This window comes from Tetrao urogallus (genome assembly GCF_951394365.1).
Source record: "Tetrao urogallus genome assembly, chromosome: 2".
Lineage (NCBI taxonomy): Eukaryota > Metazoa > Chordata > Aves > Galliformes > Phasianidae > Tetrao > Tetrao urogallus.
The window spans coordinates 60,044,892-60,063,436 of NC_136814.1; the positions used below are offsets into that span (position 1 = coordinate 60,044,892).

General features: G+C 35.1%; 1 protein-coding gene across 1 annotated transcript in view; it reads left to right on the forward strand.

The window, feature by feature from the left end:
* The window catches only part of TRDN (triadin), a gene marked incomplete at both ends in the record, with an annotated part of 195,594 nt that overhangs the window by 135,349 nt on the left and 41,700 nt on the right, over window positions 1-18,545 (forward strand). The window contains 7 exons of the mRNA XM_079550350.1: window positions 3,267-3,314; window positions 5,935-5,958; window positions 8,796-8,846; window positions 9,345-9,395; window positions 12,453-12,503; window positions 13,178-13,228; window positions 13,807-13,857. Coding sequence (XP_079406476.1) covers window positions 3,267-3,314; window positions 5,935-5,958; window positions 8,796-8,846; window positions 9,345-9,395; window positions 12,453-12,503; window positions 13,178-13,228; window positions 13,807-13,857 — 327 coding nt within the window. The remainder of the gene's footprint in view (window positions 1-3,266; window positions 3,315-5,934; window positions 5,959-8,795; window positions 8,847-9,344; window positions 9,396-12,452; window positions 12,504-13,177; window positions 13,229-13,806; window positions 13,858-18,545) is intronic.

The window sequence follows — 18,545 nt, forward strand, 5'->3', positions numbered from 1 at the left end:
TTCTTCTAGATTTATTTTTTTACAATGATAGACAAATTTTAGCAGTCTTTAGCAGCGATACTTTTCATCAAATCTGAACAAGCTTTTCAGTCTGCTTTTGTTTTGTCTTTTACTGCTTCTCTTTATTTCCTTGTTTTCCTTTTTTGAACAACTCAGAAAACTTTCCCCTATTCTAATACAAATAAGACAAAATCTTATGCAGAGTCTCATTCCAAACAGTGATTCTGTGTGTTTAGGCTTTCTATTTATGAAGACCATTAAAGTGACACTAATTACCTTGAGACTAAAAGACCTCTCAACATCTCCAAAGCCGTGTCACCTCCTTCTCAAAAAGCTGAGATGATAAAGCGTCGTCCTATTTGTCCTTCCAAACACTGCTCTGCTATGTCTAAATAATGCTACTTGCCAGTTCCCAACAGCTATTAAAGTGCTGATCTATCTCAGCAATTTTTTTACAAACTCTCAGAGAAGCACTGCTACATTGCTGAATGCACTGGTAGCCAGAATAGTATTGGTAGCAATAGCTAGTTATTTTTATATATTAGCCTCAGTACTGCTCAAGAGTGGCTGGTTCCCTCATTGTAACTGTACTTTGTCTACCTTGCCACACAATTTTGATGATTGTAAATACCAGTTCATCTCAGAAGATTGTATTGATCTTCAGTATCCAGAAGCTAGTTTCAATTTTTATTCTATCAGTATTCTTGTTTTAAGACATTGAACAAAATCAAACTGCTTTAGATTAGCTAACAGGATAAACAAAAATTAATTTTAGAGTAGCTGAGCAAAAATGCATTTTGGAAAGTATGTGAATTTATTTCCTAGCACCTGTTTCCGTATGTTTTTTTAAAACATATATTAAACTTGTTTCTCAATATTTGACTATTTCAGCAAGATTTTTAAAGCTCTATGCTCACAGTGGCAAGACTCAATGCCCACATTTACCTGGACAAGTAGGCAGAATCACTGAATTTAATTTATATCAGGAATCTATTACCGATTTATTACAAGGCCTAAGTAACATGGATGTTAATAGCAGAGATCTACAATAAATATCAAAATATTTTGCTCCTCTTTTCTGTATGTTCAATGACGCAAACATGAAGTTAGATACTTGAGAAGGAACTGAGGTTCTATGTTTTTTATGGATACAGTCAGTCATCCCTTCAGCTTTGAATTAACTTTCAGGCAAACTTCAATAAAACATGCTAACTGATGTAACTGAGGTGCAGAGGTACAGTATTTCACTGTTTATATGGAAGTTGCCTTCAAACACACACTCGCACCACAGCACCTGCAATAAGCAAGAACAAGTGTCAGGAAATGATTGATACATGAGAGCTGGTCCATCCTATTCAATCTTAAGTAATTCATCTGTCCACACCTGACATTTCAGTGAATCTCTGAAAAGAGTTCCTAATGGGAACAGAAGATCCTTCTTCTGGTATTCTGTCCACTTGCAGGCACTGCAGACTGCCCACAGCTGAGCAGGTTTTCTTGGACCCAGCAGCTTGACAAGGCTTCCATGCTGCTGGGCTACAAGCTTGGACCCAGGGTGGCCACCAGGGCATCCCTGAAAGAGTAGTGAGCATGTCTGGAAGCATTTTTAATTCAGTGAATTGCTTGTCATAAATAACAATAACAGAACGTGACCTCACTATGTACCTTGACTCTAAAATTCACACTTAATTTACTACCACTGAAACATTCCTGTACTTGTCAGGTTAGAATGCTAACAAGCTGAGTGGATGTTCTGTGCTGATAACACTATAGCTGCAAAGATTTTTCAGTGCTTAAGATACTGATCATTTGAAGTAAATTAATTTTCCAATGTACAACTTGCCATGTATGCTGATTGCTTACTCTTTACAGCTCTTCTAAACTAGGCAATAACAGTGAAGCACATTTTCTGAATGCCACCTTTTCATCTATTGCACCCTGTAGGAGGATACCTTTTCAAACTAAAAGCAGCTATTTTCACTCTGCGTGATGGCTATAAATTACAACTATAAAAGCTCAACTTTACACATGTGAGATGATAGTAGTCATTTACAGCTAAAGAAGCATGTTTACATATTTGCAAGACTTAATCCTGAATAATTAAATTAGATGAACCAAAATATATGTTGTTCTACATAGATTGAGAAATCTACAGGAGGTCCTGTACATTGCCAAATTTTCCATACAGAGTGTAAGAGATTACAAAGCACTGAGTAAGCTTCCCAGGAGAATTAAGTCTGAAGAGATTTTTTCTTGAGCCTTCTCCTGTTAGATCATGTTAGACCCCTGTTAGAGGGTGGTGACGCACTGGAACAGGTTGCCCAATGAGATTGTGGATGCCCCGTCCCTGGAGGCATTCAAGGCCAGGCTGGATGTGGCTCTGGGCAGCCTGGTCTAGTGGTTGCCGACCCTGCACATAGCAGGGGGATTGAAACTCAATGATCATTGTGGTCCTTTTCAATCCAGACCATTCTATGATTCTATGATGCAATCCTTAGCATGGAAGTAAAAACAAGTAGCCTCTGTCCCCTATCTCTGAATCTGTGCAAAACAGTTTGGGGAGTGTGCAAGCTAAAGCTTGGTCATAGTTGTTTGAATATGTTCAGGCATCCTGATCTTGTTACTGCTGCTTCCCTATAGTATCAGTAGAGAACCAACAGCCAGGCTGCACAAGTGATCTGATTTTCTTCTCTCGTGCTCAGAAACTGCAGAATTCACAAGGACTAATTTAGGTGTCTACACTAAAGTCTTAGTCTGACTGTGAACCCTTCTTAGTAAGATACAATAAGATGTAAGACTAAATACGTGCTTGAAAATGAGAACACATGGAAATAGCTTGCTGTGTCAGGGATGCAGGCTGGAATTTTCTGCTGGTGCAGAAACAACCATACTTGCATGGAGAAGCCACACATGGCTGTGCAACGCTTTGCTTTGCTGTTTCCTCAGTTAAGATGATACACACAGCAGTGTAGTCTCTTTTCCACAAAAAAAAAAGAAAAAAGAAAAGTTGTAAAATCCTTTTTTAAAAGAAATTCCCTGTTTGCTTTTCCTCTTTTTTTTTTTTTTTTTTTTTTAAATAGGCCAAATGTATGTAGTATGTAAAATGTTATGTAGTCATATATCAGAAACAAAGAGATCTCATGGTTGCAAATCTCTGAAATATTCATTTGTTTCAAAGTAATCTGTAGGCATTTAAGAAAAGCTTTGTCTGTTGGAGTAATGCTTCTGACCAGAAATGTTATTTACACCTTATCTTTGCTTTGCAGCAGTACATGAAAAGAAGGAAGTAAAAGCAACAAAGGCAGCAGAGAAAGGTAAAAAGAAAACAAAGCATGTTGGCATTGTCTCTCTTTGAAAGGCAGCTGCACAGAAACAAAAACCTCAGATTCAGACTGCTGGATGACAGCAACCTTTAAATCTGTTGCTCTGAAAGGCTTAAGAGGCTTTTGATAGCAGAACTTACAGATGTTTGTAGAAGAACCTTGGGGTGGGGTATGATTTGTATGGATGAGGTATGAATCGTAAGGTCTCAGAGTAAAAACAACAGAAGAGAGGATACAAGAACTGTAAGTGTTAATGGAATGTTTTTCAGCTGGTACATCTATGTACAGTTTCCCAGGTCACCCAGAGCAGAAAAAAGCATGGAATGGTCAACACTAAGGTTAATGCAAATCTCCGTCCACCACCACCAAGATGGTAGTGAAAATATAAAGAAAAAGGTTGGAATCTTAAAGCATCTAGATGAAGAAACCAAGGACAGTGATAAAATAATGCAGAGGTCAAACAGATTAGAAAGGAAAAAGATGACAGTCAATGTCAGCTTCTGAAGTGCAGAAGGCTCAGAGGATATCAACATGAAGCTGCCAAACTTCAAAAAACACATGAGATATGCTTGGTGTTTGGCAGCTGGCAGTGCTTGTCCTCTGCAAGGGCTCCCAGCCCAATTGCCTGAATACTGAGATCTCATTGCTTAAATGTTGGACTGACTACTTGGTCACAGACTTCTTGGCACTAAGTATGGTCGTAAGGGAGCGAGCGAGTCCTCTCCTATCAGGACTCCCGTTTCTCCATTATATACAATTGTATTTATTATTATTGTACATTTTCAGTTTTATATCCTTGCTTCTAGTTCGCTTTAAAAAAAAAAAATTCTCTGTATTTTATGGCAAAAAGCAGAGCAGTAAAACTAATGATAGACCTAAAGCGTGTAAGACTTGGCTTCCTTTATATGATACATACCCTAACCTATACTGTTTTGCTGCTAACTGCCTATCAAGGTGATTTATGTATTTACTCATTCTCCAATTGCCCATTAGGGACCTAATGATGAACTTGGCATTTTCATTCATACTGGAGTCTTTCTAAAACTTGCAAGTGACCTTTAGAATAATGTAAAGGGAATTATTACAGCTGTAACTTTCGTCAATGGAGCTATTGTTCCTTTCTCTAGTTTTTCAGCTTCAGCTTTACTCAGCATTATTCAAGATAGTGTGGGCATCCTGCAGCAGCTGTCAACTGCTTGTTAGTTGTCATGGAAAATGTTATAATTAGTTAGGCCTTAGCCTAGATTTAATTCATTGTTACTCTGGGTATTGCCATGCTATTTTCAGTTTTCTAATTTTCTAATTTCTGCACAAGTGCTATCTGCACTGCCTTCCTTCTATTTGACCATCTCATACAACAAAGTGGTGTTTGCTGAAAGATTTGTCTCTTCTACGATATACCATCAATAGATGGGATGTTATCTTCAAAATAATGTTATCTGTGCTATACAGAGCACAGATGGAGCAGTAAAAACCATAGTTTTACCTGGTTGGCATTGAGCTGGGATTTTTAAATCATTGGTTTTGATTCCTGAGATGCTCAGAACTGGGCCAAAGTAATTTTTCCACCTGCAATCAGCAGGAGAAATTCTATCTCCCCGTGCCCATGACCACCTAGTTTTTGCAAGTCAAAGGGATAAGAACAACATAAAATATCTATCTCAACTACTTCTGCAGCTACTTCCATCTACTGGCAGGCAGCTCTGTTCCTCTGCAGCGTACAAGTGAACATGTATACTTTCAGATAGTTACTGCTTCTGCTTCTCATTTCTGTGTCCTGTGTGTACTGCCAATATGTTGCTCATTCCAAGGCAAATAAGCCAGAAGCACTTTTCAGATGATTTTTTGAATATTAGCACTTCTGTATTTCTTATGGAACTGTAAAAATATATGGTGATGGAAGCAGCACTCAGTTGTGTTTTGACTAAAGAGAAATCTACACTTAATTAACAGGTCATAGTAGTCTAAAAGATCTGAGGAAAAGTGAAGACTCCTTTTCTTAATGAGGAAAAGTTGAATTTGTGAAAAAATAATATTTAAATTGAAGGAATTTTGAAGGAATTGAGAAATGAAATCTTATTGTGCTAACTATTGTATACCAGGATACATGTTAACAAGCAGAGGGAGCTGGTTAAAATTAGAATTTGTGATATAAGAAAAATACGAAATATAAGGAGGCTTCCAGAAGTGCTAGAGTGTGAATAGCTCTATTTGTGTAGCAAATAGAAAAAAAAAGTCAGGAAGTAGCTTGATAAAATGAGGAAAAGGCAAAAATATTTTCTCATGTTACCTACTAGAATTAAGAAAGGTTATAAGAAAGCTAGCATCACTTAAAACAGGCTATTATGAGATGGGTATTTTTATGCTTCGGTTTCATGTCTGCGTGGTACTAGATGAGAACAATGAAATTTTTTCATACATGCTGCCAAGCAACAATAGAGTCAAAATCACTTTCAAGCTGTATTTAAGTATATAGGAACAATATTTCTTTGAATACATTTTCAATAGCTGCTTGAATTAAAAATATTTTCCTACATGAATATGTATTATAATAATTCTTTTTTTATTTTATCTTTTCACCTTTTCTTTCCTTCTTTTTCTCTTTCCTCAGATAAACCAAAGATGAAACATGCAAGTAAGCAAAATATTTAGATATTACTTCTTCCTGTAATGGATAAATCAATGTTTTATCTATAAGTGGAAAATAATGTGTATAAAAAAATGCTGCTATTACTGAGAATTGGACAAGATTGTGGTAGATAAACTAGAGCTGACACAGCAAAGATGATATTTGTAACAGAATCACAGAATCTCAGAATTGCAGGGGTTTAAAGGGACCTCAAGAGATCATCAAGTCCAAGCCCCCTGTCAAAGCAGGTACCCTAGAATAGATCACACAGGTAGGTTCAGACTAGTAATAATGGATATGTGAAGACATGTGAGTCTATTTAAGCCAAAGTTTCATCCCATAACGTTGTATTCTTCAGTGACAAAAGGAAGAGACTTTTGCTATGCACTTATGATTAACCTATTTGCAAAGTGTACAAATATATTTTTTTTCCACAATAAATTCTTGTCTCCAAGTCTGTTAAACTCACTACAGATCTCTCCAAACCTGTTGTGCACTCTATAGGTTTCAACTATGCTTTCTGATCTCAATATATGTTTAGCACTGGAAATCAGTACAAAGCAAAGCTCTTGTGGAACTTGTGCTGCAACTTATGCCAGAGTTTGACAGATTCATGGAAGTATAGAATTGCTTGATTTGGAATGGACACTTAAAGGCCATCTAGTCTAACTCCTCTGCAATGAACAGGGACACCTACAGCTAGACCATGTTGCTCAGAACCATGTCCAGCCTTTTTTTTTTAAAACAGCTTAGGTAACTCTTATTAACAATGGACATGCTGTAAATTATTACCCTGGAAATGCTCCTGAACACAAGAGGTTTTATACTGTGCATTAAATAATTTAATTCCATACTGACAAGGTAGCATATTATTTATTTTTTGGATTAATCAGAAATTATTTTTTAGAAAAGAAGTAATAATGAGAGAGTGAAGCAAGAGAGGAAACGTTTGTGTCTTCCAAACTCCTCTCGTTGTAGAGTGCTGTAATGAATAAGGAAATTTGGAATTTTTCAGTAACTCATGAGCACAGAAGAGAGTATTTTTCAGCCTTCTCAATGATTCTTTTTTTTCTATTAACATTGGCAATTGGCATTAGCTTAGTATTTAAATACTAATGTTGCTTAGGTTTTTGAAAGGGCTTATTAGAGTTACTTAGTTCTCCTATGTATGTTCCATGGATATTCGAAGTGTCTTCTAAATCTGTAATTGAAATGAAAAGTCTTCTAAATTTGTAAATTAATGACTGAATCATAAAATCCTGAGAAGCAGGTAGAAGCAGGAGAGCACAGGCAGATACTGAAGCAGATGTGATGAGGATGGAAAAAGACAGCTTTATTACAGTGAAATTTCATTTTGCTTTTTTTTTTTTTTTACATTGTTTTACAAATTCCTCTCCCAAATCTCTTTTCAAAATTGTACAGTCTAATTGTATGGCCATTTTAGAGGCACAGCTTAGAAGGTGAAGAAGAATTAAACATTTAACCCTTGAAGCCAGCCACTCCAGAAAATGTGTTTTAATGTCAAAAGTAAATGTTATTTTTTCACCTATTTACTTCTGTCATATTAAATAATGTATTTAAATAAATAAATAAATAATATATTTAAATAAGCATAAATAAAGTTATATTATGGCTGAATTCTTTTGATGTAAATTCCCCATAAACTCATCTTGTCTTATATGGACCCCAGTAGTAAATTATGAATAAGAAACAGTATTAATAATGATAAATTGCTATTGGATATGTTAAATGCTTTCATTACAAAGGTGCCAATTTGTGAACTGTGTGTGCTTTCAGACAGTAAACAATCATCACAACTACCCACTGCAGCTGCTGCAAGTTCTGTCAGATCTGTCTACTAGACACAATGCAGTTTCCTTCTAACAAGGAATCTTATCCCATTTTGAGAAACCAAGGGGACCTTCTTACAAAGCTCTTCAAGATTTTCTGGCACTGAGTTGCTGCTGAGTTTCTTGGTTGCGATAAAGTTTTACTTCATATATGATGAATGACATTGTGTTTCTTTTCCAGAAAATGCCACTTAATTAATGCTTCTCAGATAATATATTTAAACCCCTGAAATCATTAGAGAGTTAAAACACTCAGCATGCGGAAATTCAAAATCCAAGTTTCTGGTTTTTTTCTGACTAATTTGTTTGGAACAGATTCATCTGTCCTCCTGATTTTGGAAAAGAGGGGAAGTTTAGGATACATTTCATCAGACCAGAATCATAATCTCTTGTTTTATCCAAAACAAAACTATTGCTTATTTCCTGCTGGTCAGGTAACTATCCCTCATCATCCAGTTTCCATTAAGGATGATGCCACATAGCCATCTTCACTACTCATTGGGAGGCAGAATAAAAATACCTCTTTGACCTATTTCACTATTGTGCTGCTCTCCCTTTTGGCATGCATCTGACACTCATGAAAGAACAGTTTCAATAAGGAGATCCTTGGACCTGCTCAGCATGAATGGAGAATCCCAGATGAGGGAAGTAGACTGGAACCACTTCTTATAAGTCAAAATCGTCAAAGGGTGATTTTTGCCTTCTCTACTTAAGGAAGTTGACATAATATACTTATCCCACAATAAGTAAAATTTTACACATTGATAGACATCATAATTAAATCAGTAGAAGACATTTTGTGACCTGCACTTGGTGAACAGAAAAGGGAGAATTTTGTACAACTTTCCCAGTCACTGCTTGACACTGTTTCTTCCAGTACATAGTTGTAGTCTCTCATATGATATACATTCTCTGAAGCTTAAGTCTTCTAGTTTCACTCCATTATTGCTTCTGACTGTCACTTTGTTGGTGTACAAATACATTTTTTTACAGATCCTGGAAAAGAGAAAGAATTGAAATATTCAGCTGCTATCAAGGATAAAGGTAATGTCATAGGACATAATTGTAGAAAACCTAAGGATATATTCACATCAAGAAAATATCTTGCAATGAATTGGGCATTTTGTTTTTATCTTACATCTTAGAAAGGAATTTATAAGTGTAATAATAGTTCAGTAAATTTGTAATAAAACTTTATTAGTATTATCAGCAGTGCAGATAAATCTTCACTAACGTGAAACATGTTAAAAAAAACAACGTAGAAGTCCAAACTCAGAATTTAAGAACACTTGATAGCATTTTCTATTACATGCTGCAGAGTGAAATAAGTGATTTTTCAGTGATATTTTTTCTTATATCAAAATTAAGAAATTTTCATTTCTTCACTTTGTGAGCATGCACAAAGTGCACATAGTGTTTTGTACTACACATTAAATTAGTATCATGGCTCAGTTAGAAACCACCAATTATTCAATCAATCGTTATCCCAGAGGTTTAACCTTTTATCACTCTAGCTTGAAGATTAATAAATTATTTTTACAGAACATGGCAAAGAAAAGGAAGGAAAGAATCCTACAGCTCTAAAAGATAAAGGTAAGGATACACAAAATAATATAATACTTATTTTAAAACCACACAATGTAGAATGAATGTATTCATTTAAAAATAATCATTGGAAATTTAATCTTTTAGAAATCTTATCCAATCAATATTTAATTGGTTAAAATTACATAAGGGATTTACAGCAAAAAAAGACCAAAAAACCATAAATAGAACAATTAATGTTCAGGAGACTCAAAATTAATTAAATATCACAAAGACTTTCTGAGTTATAGTTAAGATTTTTCCTAAAAACCTTGTTTTCTGAACAATAGAAAATGTATGAGGGCTCTGAAAGTAATGGCAGCAGAGGGGCAGACTAACAAAATGGCATCTGACATGGAAGTACATATGAAGAAATGGTGTCTCATTGAATTCCTCCATGCAGGAAAAATGGCACCCATTGACATTCACTGACACTTGCTGAACCTTCACGGAGACTAAACAGTGGATGTGAGCACTTCACAGTGAAGAGACCCAAAACTCGAATTCCTCTGTTTTAAGAGCTTCTTTTGAATCCATTTTGAATCCAAAGCTTCTGTTCTTCTGTCCTACAATTGTTTTGGCAATAGCACTATTTAAAAATGAGTCAGAGAAAATAAATTCTCGAATTTGAAGCTCTGAGATACTCCGTAGATCACAATATTACAGTGTTAACCTATCTGTTTTATGATGTGAATAAAATATCTTCAATCTTACAGTCTCATTTTATTGGGAATGATTAAGGTGAACACTGGAAAAATATATTTCCTTCCCTTTTCTTTTCACTAATGTTATCTCACATCTACTGAATTTATAACTAGCTTTTCAGCTCAAGAAAAAAGGCCACTTAGAATAATTAATATAAGAGTTGATTTGCTGTTGACATGAGCATATTCAAATAATGTGAAGACAAGGAAACTCTAGGCTATAATTTGTCATGCAGTTTTTTGATATATTACCCAGCTAATGATAGTAGAAGCTGGTTCATACAGAATCTCTAACAGTAACACTAAAAAGCTTATGACATACTATATGCAACTTTTCACAAAATTTTTCTAACAGATGCACTTGAATTGCATTGTGAGTTATGTTGAGTTATTAAGATGACAGTGTTTGTGCTGTACAGATAATGCAAATTCACTCATACTTTGTGCTACACAATCTGTTTTCCAAACAAATGCTCTTTCTTTCTCTCTTGTTTGCTTCTGCCATGTTTTAGGATGTATTTGCATCTTTGCTTACGTAACTTCTGGGTGGATAATAAGTGTATTTATTTATATGCACAGAGTGTCAGGGGAAATAAGTAGTGAGTATTGCCTTTTTGCCATAAACATAAGAGCACACTGACATTAAATAAACAAATGTACTGATTTACTTCTGTTGAGCAATTCAGATGCTTCCTTTGAAGTAAACGTACAATGAAATAACATTTGCCCATAGCATTTTTGTCTGGAACATTTTTTTTCTCTAAACATAGAAAGCTATTTTGTGACACACCTACATAGAAATGATACCCCCTCTGACTTTAAAGGAAAGCGCCGAAAAGCAATATTGCTTGAGTTAGTATTTCCTTCTATTTACATTTACATATTTGTTGCTGCTGTTTGTATGAAAACTAGATCTTTACACTAAAGTTCGTATACTGCTGTTGCATACTTCATTATCACTTTCTTAGCTCCTGAGCTTCACTCTTGGATTAGGATGCAGGAGGAAAGCAGCAGTATAAATATTGGCTTTAAGACAATTTCGATCTTTCCCTTTTCTGGGACCAGGGAAATGGTCAGTAGAGACAAAAAGTTTGAACCACCTTTAGTGAGTCCCTGCTTAAGTCTCTGACGAGGAAGTTCTGCTCCCTGGAAGGGAAGCAAGATGCTGATCTCAGAAGCATGTTGAATAAGACGATGCCCCAGCGAAAATATCCTGCACTGATTAACAAAGGCATCCAAAAGAATGAGAGTCCAAAGTGCTGAATTTATTTTAGGACTAGCCAATTGTAGATGAGGTACGCAAGAGACAAAAAATACCTTGTGGTCACCACCAGTCAAAATGTATTGGTTTGTCCTGGTGGCTGAAATAGTGGCTGCTTATCTTTGAAATCACAGACATGCACAAATGGTCAAGCACACTTCTTCTATAGCCTCTTCAAAAGATTTTAGTCTTCACACTGAAGTTTTCTCTGAATCCCTTGAAGGAATCCACCTGCTACTGTGAAGACCAAGCTCCCTGCTTAAGTACTTATCTAGTCATGGTGTGATTTCTCTAAAGGATTCAACCACACTGTAAGTCAACTTTTTCTGTAGCAAGTCACACTTGAAGCCAGTTGGATAAGTGGGATCACATTCTGCTGCCATGACAGCCAGTAGGACTGTCACTTATGAGCTTATTTTGAAATACATTTTCTTTAATCAAGATCCGTTTATGGTTTTGGTTTTTTTCATACTGAAAATTTTGTTAATGTTAATCTGGAATAAACAAAGTGGTTTTGGTTTTTTTTTAGTTGTTTAGGTGGTATAACCTAACAGATGGAGTATAATTAGGTCTACTCAGCATTGTGCAGACTCTGATGTTCTCTCACTTAAACCAAGAATGTATATAAACCCATTACGATTTTCTACTAATGTTCTCTGATACACACACTTAATACTTCAAGAGGCAGTTGCTTTCAAAAATATATACATTTTGTATTTGTACTTTATATCAACTGTTTATTTATCATATGATATGCTTTTCCTGCATTTGCCGATACTGGAAACATGCTATCTAAAGGACTAAGGCAAAAAAATTTGGCTTCAGCCCATGAGAGAAAACCAAAATAATCCTTCCTTCGTGAAGTGTTGGATAAGGCCCTAAAAATTCCTAATTCTTTGGCATTAATTGTATTTGCCTTAATCCTTCCTAGTTTCTACCTAGTGAGGTCTTCACTGACAGAGTTATTTATATTATATTTATTACCATGATTGCTAGTAATAGTGTTACATCTTAAGAACTACAATATTGTCTCTAGAGGTAAGGTAAATAAAGGTCAAAGGCTTATATCGTGCATCTCAAAAACTCAATTATTTCCTACAGAATCACTGAAAGGAAAAAATCCCAAGAATCCAGAAGGGTCAAAGGAAAAAGGTAGGTAGAGAAGTTAAGAATTTCAGAACTGATTATCAGAACAGTGTATACGAATATACATTCTGATATACTGCTGTTATTCTGATATACTGCTGTTATTTTATACCCAGCTTTCCTGTGATTTTAAAGGGCTACAAACATGTAGAAAGTGTGCTTTTATTCACAGGCAGTACACCTCCTTGATGTTAAAAGAATAACTGAGTTCTTGTCCTTGTGTTAAATCAAAAAATAAAGTTCCCATTTACCTTTATCAGAAGCCTCTGGCATTCAAGTTCTAATATTTTAACCGTATCTGTGTGGATTAAATTTTAACTTGGGTTCAGTAAAAGAAAATTTTATTAACACTAGCTAGTCTATTAAATTGCTTTTCACCTTGTAAATAATTGTTTTTCATTGCCTGCTTGAGAGAAAGGTTAACAGTTTCCCCCAAATGCAGAGACAGTAATGACATATTGGAAGTTTTTTTTGTTTATTTTTTTGCACATCCAAGTCTAAAAGGATGAATGAAAGACCTTACAGTTTTGTCCTGTTCTTTGTTTCCACGCTGTTAAATCCATTTAATTATCACATCTTTTTTGCTCTCAAAATATCAAAATGTCTAACTTGTTTTCTTTTCAAGTGTCATCTTATTTCTCTAACCTGACTTGTGATAAATGTTAAATGTTTCTTTCTAGAGACTGGTAAAAGAAAAGATGTGATGGCTCCAACAGTCTTAAAGGAAAAGGGTAATGTCACATCATGTAGTTAGGAAATAACACATTATCTTTACACAGCCTATTGGTATCAATATATATTGCAATTTCTTTTCATTTTTGTATTATAGGTTTTTAGTGAAAAGGAGCTATAGCTCTCTTCTTGTCCCTTAATAAATCTCATACATCAAAGTGAATATCATCTTACATAATTCAGAAATTATGAAATCATGTTCATCACTATGATGTTCTTTAACTGTTGCTTGACAGTTAACTGTAGCCAATTCCGGTCCACTTCAGTAAGTTAGTAACAGAGCTGTTTCTAAACTCATGATAGACTTAAGTGATAGACTTCATAAATCCGAGAGTATGATTTGAAATGCAGTGTCTTTGCCAGGTAATTTAGTAGGAATTATTTTTGTTTAGTTTTCAAATTCTAATTTGAGCCTTGTATTGAAATAAATAGAAATTCTAATTCCTAACACCTATCTTTTTCAAAATTTTGGTTAATCAGGAGTTATATATGTTTGTTACAGTATAGACAGATATAGTATATACTGTCATAGCTGACTTTCCCCTTCATTTTTTTTTTTGTCTGATATTTTTTTCAGATTCTTCAAAAGGAAAGGAAATTAAAGTCCCAGCTATGACAAAGGATAAAGGTAAAAATCACAAGTTGAGTAGAACTCTAATTTAAGACTTAGCTATGCTGTCTTCGAATAGCATCCTTCACTTCTGTACCTTTTTTTTATTTGTGTGATAAAGAAGAGATCTATATGAGACTAAGATGTCATCAGTACTGTTTAGCCTCAAAAGCTATAGGGTCTTTCTTTCCTCTTTCTTAATTTCTTCTCATTCTTGCTATTTAAATTCCTCCTTTCACATTGTATTTCGCTTCTATAATATATTATTTTACTGTGATTTACTCTCTCTTACACTGAAATATCAGTACTAGTCATCAAATAAAGATCAGCTGCAAAATATAGGGCATGACCTCGGCATTTTTAGACAATGATAAAACTATGATTATAATAAAACAGGTCTTAAATAGTCTGGATCTTTTTGAAGCAGAGTGGGTGAGCTCAGATTGTTATTTCAAGGTCTAGGACATGAAGAAAATATTGATGCATTATTGTGCAATTTCTTTCAGCTTACTTTAGTCAACAATGAATACTGAAGTACTTTTTTTTTTTTCTTGGTACACTAATATTTCAATACAACTTAGCTTTATATTCAAGCTTTAGGAAACCGAGTCCTATTGGCTTCTGACTCAGTTCTTGCAAACATATGTAAGTTTAGGTAGTTTATTGAGGCATTAAACATTAGTTAGAGTCTAATATATTTGAATATTGAACTTCCTGTTGAGTTTTTAATTTAATTTTTTCTTCAACATCCAAAAATATTTTTGATTTAAAGACTGATTTATTTAAATGTAGTGGTAATAAAATAAAACATTATTTATTATAAAAGATCAAATAGTATAAGGAAGTAACGTAAATGGGAGCTACTGGAAAGAAGGGGACAGACTCTTTAGCAGGGTCTGTGGTGATAGAACAAGAGGAAATGGTTTCAAACTTAAAGAGTGTAGATTTAGATTCGATGTAAGGAACAAGTATTTTACTGTGAGGGTGGTGAGGCACTGGAGCAAGCTGCCCAGAGATGTGGTTGATGCCCCATCCCTGGAGATATTCAAGGCAAAGCTGGATCAGGCCCTGGGCTACCTGATCTAGCTGTTCATGTCCCTTCATTGCAGAGGAGTTATACAGGATGACTTTCAAAGGTCCCTTTCAATGCTAAGGATTCTATGATTCTATATCCACAAGAGTTTTCTAGATGCACTGCTAATGAATTGGATTGAGTGAACTGCCAAACACTCAGTGGTACAAGAAATGAAAGTTTAAAAAATGAGCTGATTAACTCAGTTTTATCAGCCAAAACATGTTCTATCAAGGAAGATAACGTTTATCTAAACGCTGCTGGTTTTCACTGACTGCATGTGAAGTGGTTTGTGCTCAAAGTTTTTGAGAATAAAACTCTACCAGGAAACAACTCCACTAACATTGTATTTCATAGGACATATCACACACAACTCTTCCATTTAGGCTTTTTTTTTTTTTTAAATTACAAATTGAAACACTGCAAGAGGCATAAAAAATCTTGTGTGGTTGTGTCTTATAGCTTACAAGAGCCAAGATACGAATATTTTGTGCCAAATATGCAGTACAAGGTTACATTAGAGAGACCTGATATTCTTGTGACTAAGAGCAATGACTTGGATGAAGCCTGAAAAAGAGCTGATTGGTTTTCATAATATTGGCAGGATGCTAAGATGAGCAAAGCCATAGTCCATTGCAGGCTAAAAGTGTTGACTCCACAGAGCCTCTGCCAGCTTCCTGAGTGAGATGAGAAATATCAACTCTGGTTTTCCCTATTGGCTAGCATTCATCCTTGCAGGTTACTTGTGGATGTGCTTGATGCCTTGCTGGTTCACTGAGAAAAACTGGTATCTCACAGCACTCTGCTTTTCTCTTTGTCTCCAATTGACTCTATAAGAACTTAAATCATTTAAATTAGATGCTACCTGGCACATTGGGCCAATCGTTTTCTTTAAGTATTGTTTATCGTAATTCTGTAAAGTGGTTATTCTGAGCAGAACTGCAGACCCTTTAAGAGCCCTGGAGTTTAACAGAAAAATGAAATTTAAATGGGAAGATTTCAGGTTGAATACATGTGTATAGTGAAGCAACCTCACAGTCTATAATAGGATTCAGTCATTTTTCAGTCACCGAAGTTCATGACAAAGCAAATCTTATACAAGCTCACTTCGCAGACAGTTCAGCTCAATTCCTTGTGAGAGATATTCACAAGCCATTTCTTAGATGATGGAATTCATATGCGTGCAGTACTTCCAAAAACAAATACAACTAACTCGGTGACACTGAATATGTATGACAAGATATTGACATTTTGTCAGAAAACTGTAACCCCAATGCACAAAGTGGCTTTAAGCATCCTTGTGGGATGCTGTGCCTCACTAAACCTCTCTTTCTTAAAAATAATAAGTGACATGTCACATAGATCAGACGGTTTGAGAAAAGCCTTTGTAGGGAAAGTGCTCCAGAAATTTTGTGATCATTGCCATGTAAAGAAGTAAGAACAAGAGGTACCTTTTTTAGACAACTAAGGGTACACAAGAAGCTTCTTTAATAGACATCTTAGTTTAAAATAGCTAACCAGAAAAACACCTGGAGAAGTTGCAGTGGTTTGCCACTTTGCAGTGATCTGTCTAATCCAGTATAAACTGCATTAACTGAAGTGACCACAGTCTAATCCCCACTTTGTTAAGACAAACACATTTTGAAAAATGAATGTTGAATTTGCAAAAGTTGGAGGTAAAATTACAATAGAAATTACTGAATAATAGAGCTTAAATATAAGTTATGTATCTATATATTCTATATATTCTATATATATAAGGTGTATAAAATTTGCTACACGAGCCTGCCTATGTGGTCCAACTATGGCAGAATTGGTCATCTCATTTCTGAACAGTGCCGATTAGAAATACTTCAAGAAGGCACCAGAGCTTTAAAACTCAGACATCAAGATAATGACTGATTTATAAATGCCAAGACTGAGATGCAGGGTAAGGTAGTAAATTCCTATTGTAAGGCAGAACTTCTCCAAAAAAAAAGTCTTCAAATAGATATAGAAAAGAAGAGAAGAACAGCAATAAAAAATGCACAATATTAATGTAAGCCATTTAAAAAAAAAAAAAAAAAAAAGAGCTAAAATTTTAATTAAAAAAACAGTTCATATAAAATGAAAATGGAGCAGTTTTTTTAATAAATAAAATGTAACTTTGTCCTTATCATTTCATACTTTTTGTTTGATGTTTGCTTGTTTTGAGGCAATTTTTTTTTTCAGTCAAACCAAAATGAAGTAGCATGCGCATACATATGTGGAGGCATATATTCAGTAGACAAAATGTGTTCATAAGTGAAAGTATGCCGACTGATATTTAGGCTATTTCCTGGAGGTAGGCACATGCTAGAATTCCCATTTCTTCATAATGCAAGTCCTCTGAGTGCATATATGTAACTTTTTGTTTATACATTCTTGTGCGGTAAAAGACAATTTTGCAAAACATTCATTTCACACAATATTTGAGACCAATAATAAGGATTTTCCCTGCCCAGAATTATATGCTTCTCAACAAATTACAGATTCAGTATCCCTCTGCTTTATTGCTTACCTTTGGTCCCGAGAATATTGCTCTCTTTATTGCACTGTTCAAGTGAAAAACTGCTGTTAGTACTTTGGGCACTTCCTCTGAAAGATGAGAGAGGTAGTAAGAGATTTGTGCCTTCTCATGCTGTAGAAAGACAAGAAGTCTGGTTAGCTCTCCTCTGCTCCTTGCTCTTTTGCTATGTTATTAAAAAAAGATTTTTACCTATCTTTGGAAGCATGCTTGAACCTAGTAGGCATTAAGTGTCAGGAACCTACATAGGCACAGGAGAAGAAAGATTCCTGTAGGTAGTTGGTATTTCCTGTTCACTATCAATGAGAAGAAGGATCAGACTGCATATACAGTCCAAGGATCTCAGTAATGCACTCGCTCTGTTAGTGCTTCTACCCAATGACTTTATGGGCTGTTGAGGTGATCCAAGTGATCTAAATCCAAAGACGTCCATGATTTCTGTTCATTTTATATCCTTATTCCTGCTCCCTGGAATAAGAATAACTTGAAGTGCAAAAGAGTCTGTGCTGAAACAGAACTCACACACTCGTGCTGCTTTCATTCTAGTAAAGTGGGCTTATGTATTCTCATTAAGGCATTGCTAGTAATGAAGAAAAAAGTGCTACTAACTTTTTTGGATGTTACCTAGTGAATGAAATTTTTCTTAGTAGGTCTCACAGCCAGTTCTTGCAAATTAGAACAAAAGAAATATCCAGTTTGCAGGGGATTTCAACCACAACATATTCCTTACCCATTAATAACAAAATCGGTGATGATAATCAAATGAGAAGTCATTCCACCAAGCCTGTTCATTAAAACCTGAACTAGAAGAGGGAAAGGGCAGGAAAGGTGTTTTCTGATACTCAGTGAAAATTATTCTAAACACAGATGCTCTAGACAATTGAAAGGCTAAATTGTCCTTTCTGATGCTCACTATACTGATTTTTAATGTGATAAAAATTTCTCTTGACATTGTCATTGACATGGCAGAAGAGCAATTCTGAGCTTAGAAAGACAGACAAAGAGAGACAAAATATCTGTTAGGAATATCTGAGAGAGAAATATCACTTTATATGGTTCATAAATATTTTAAAACTGCACCTTCTTCTC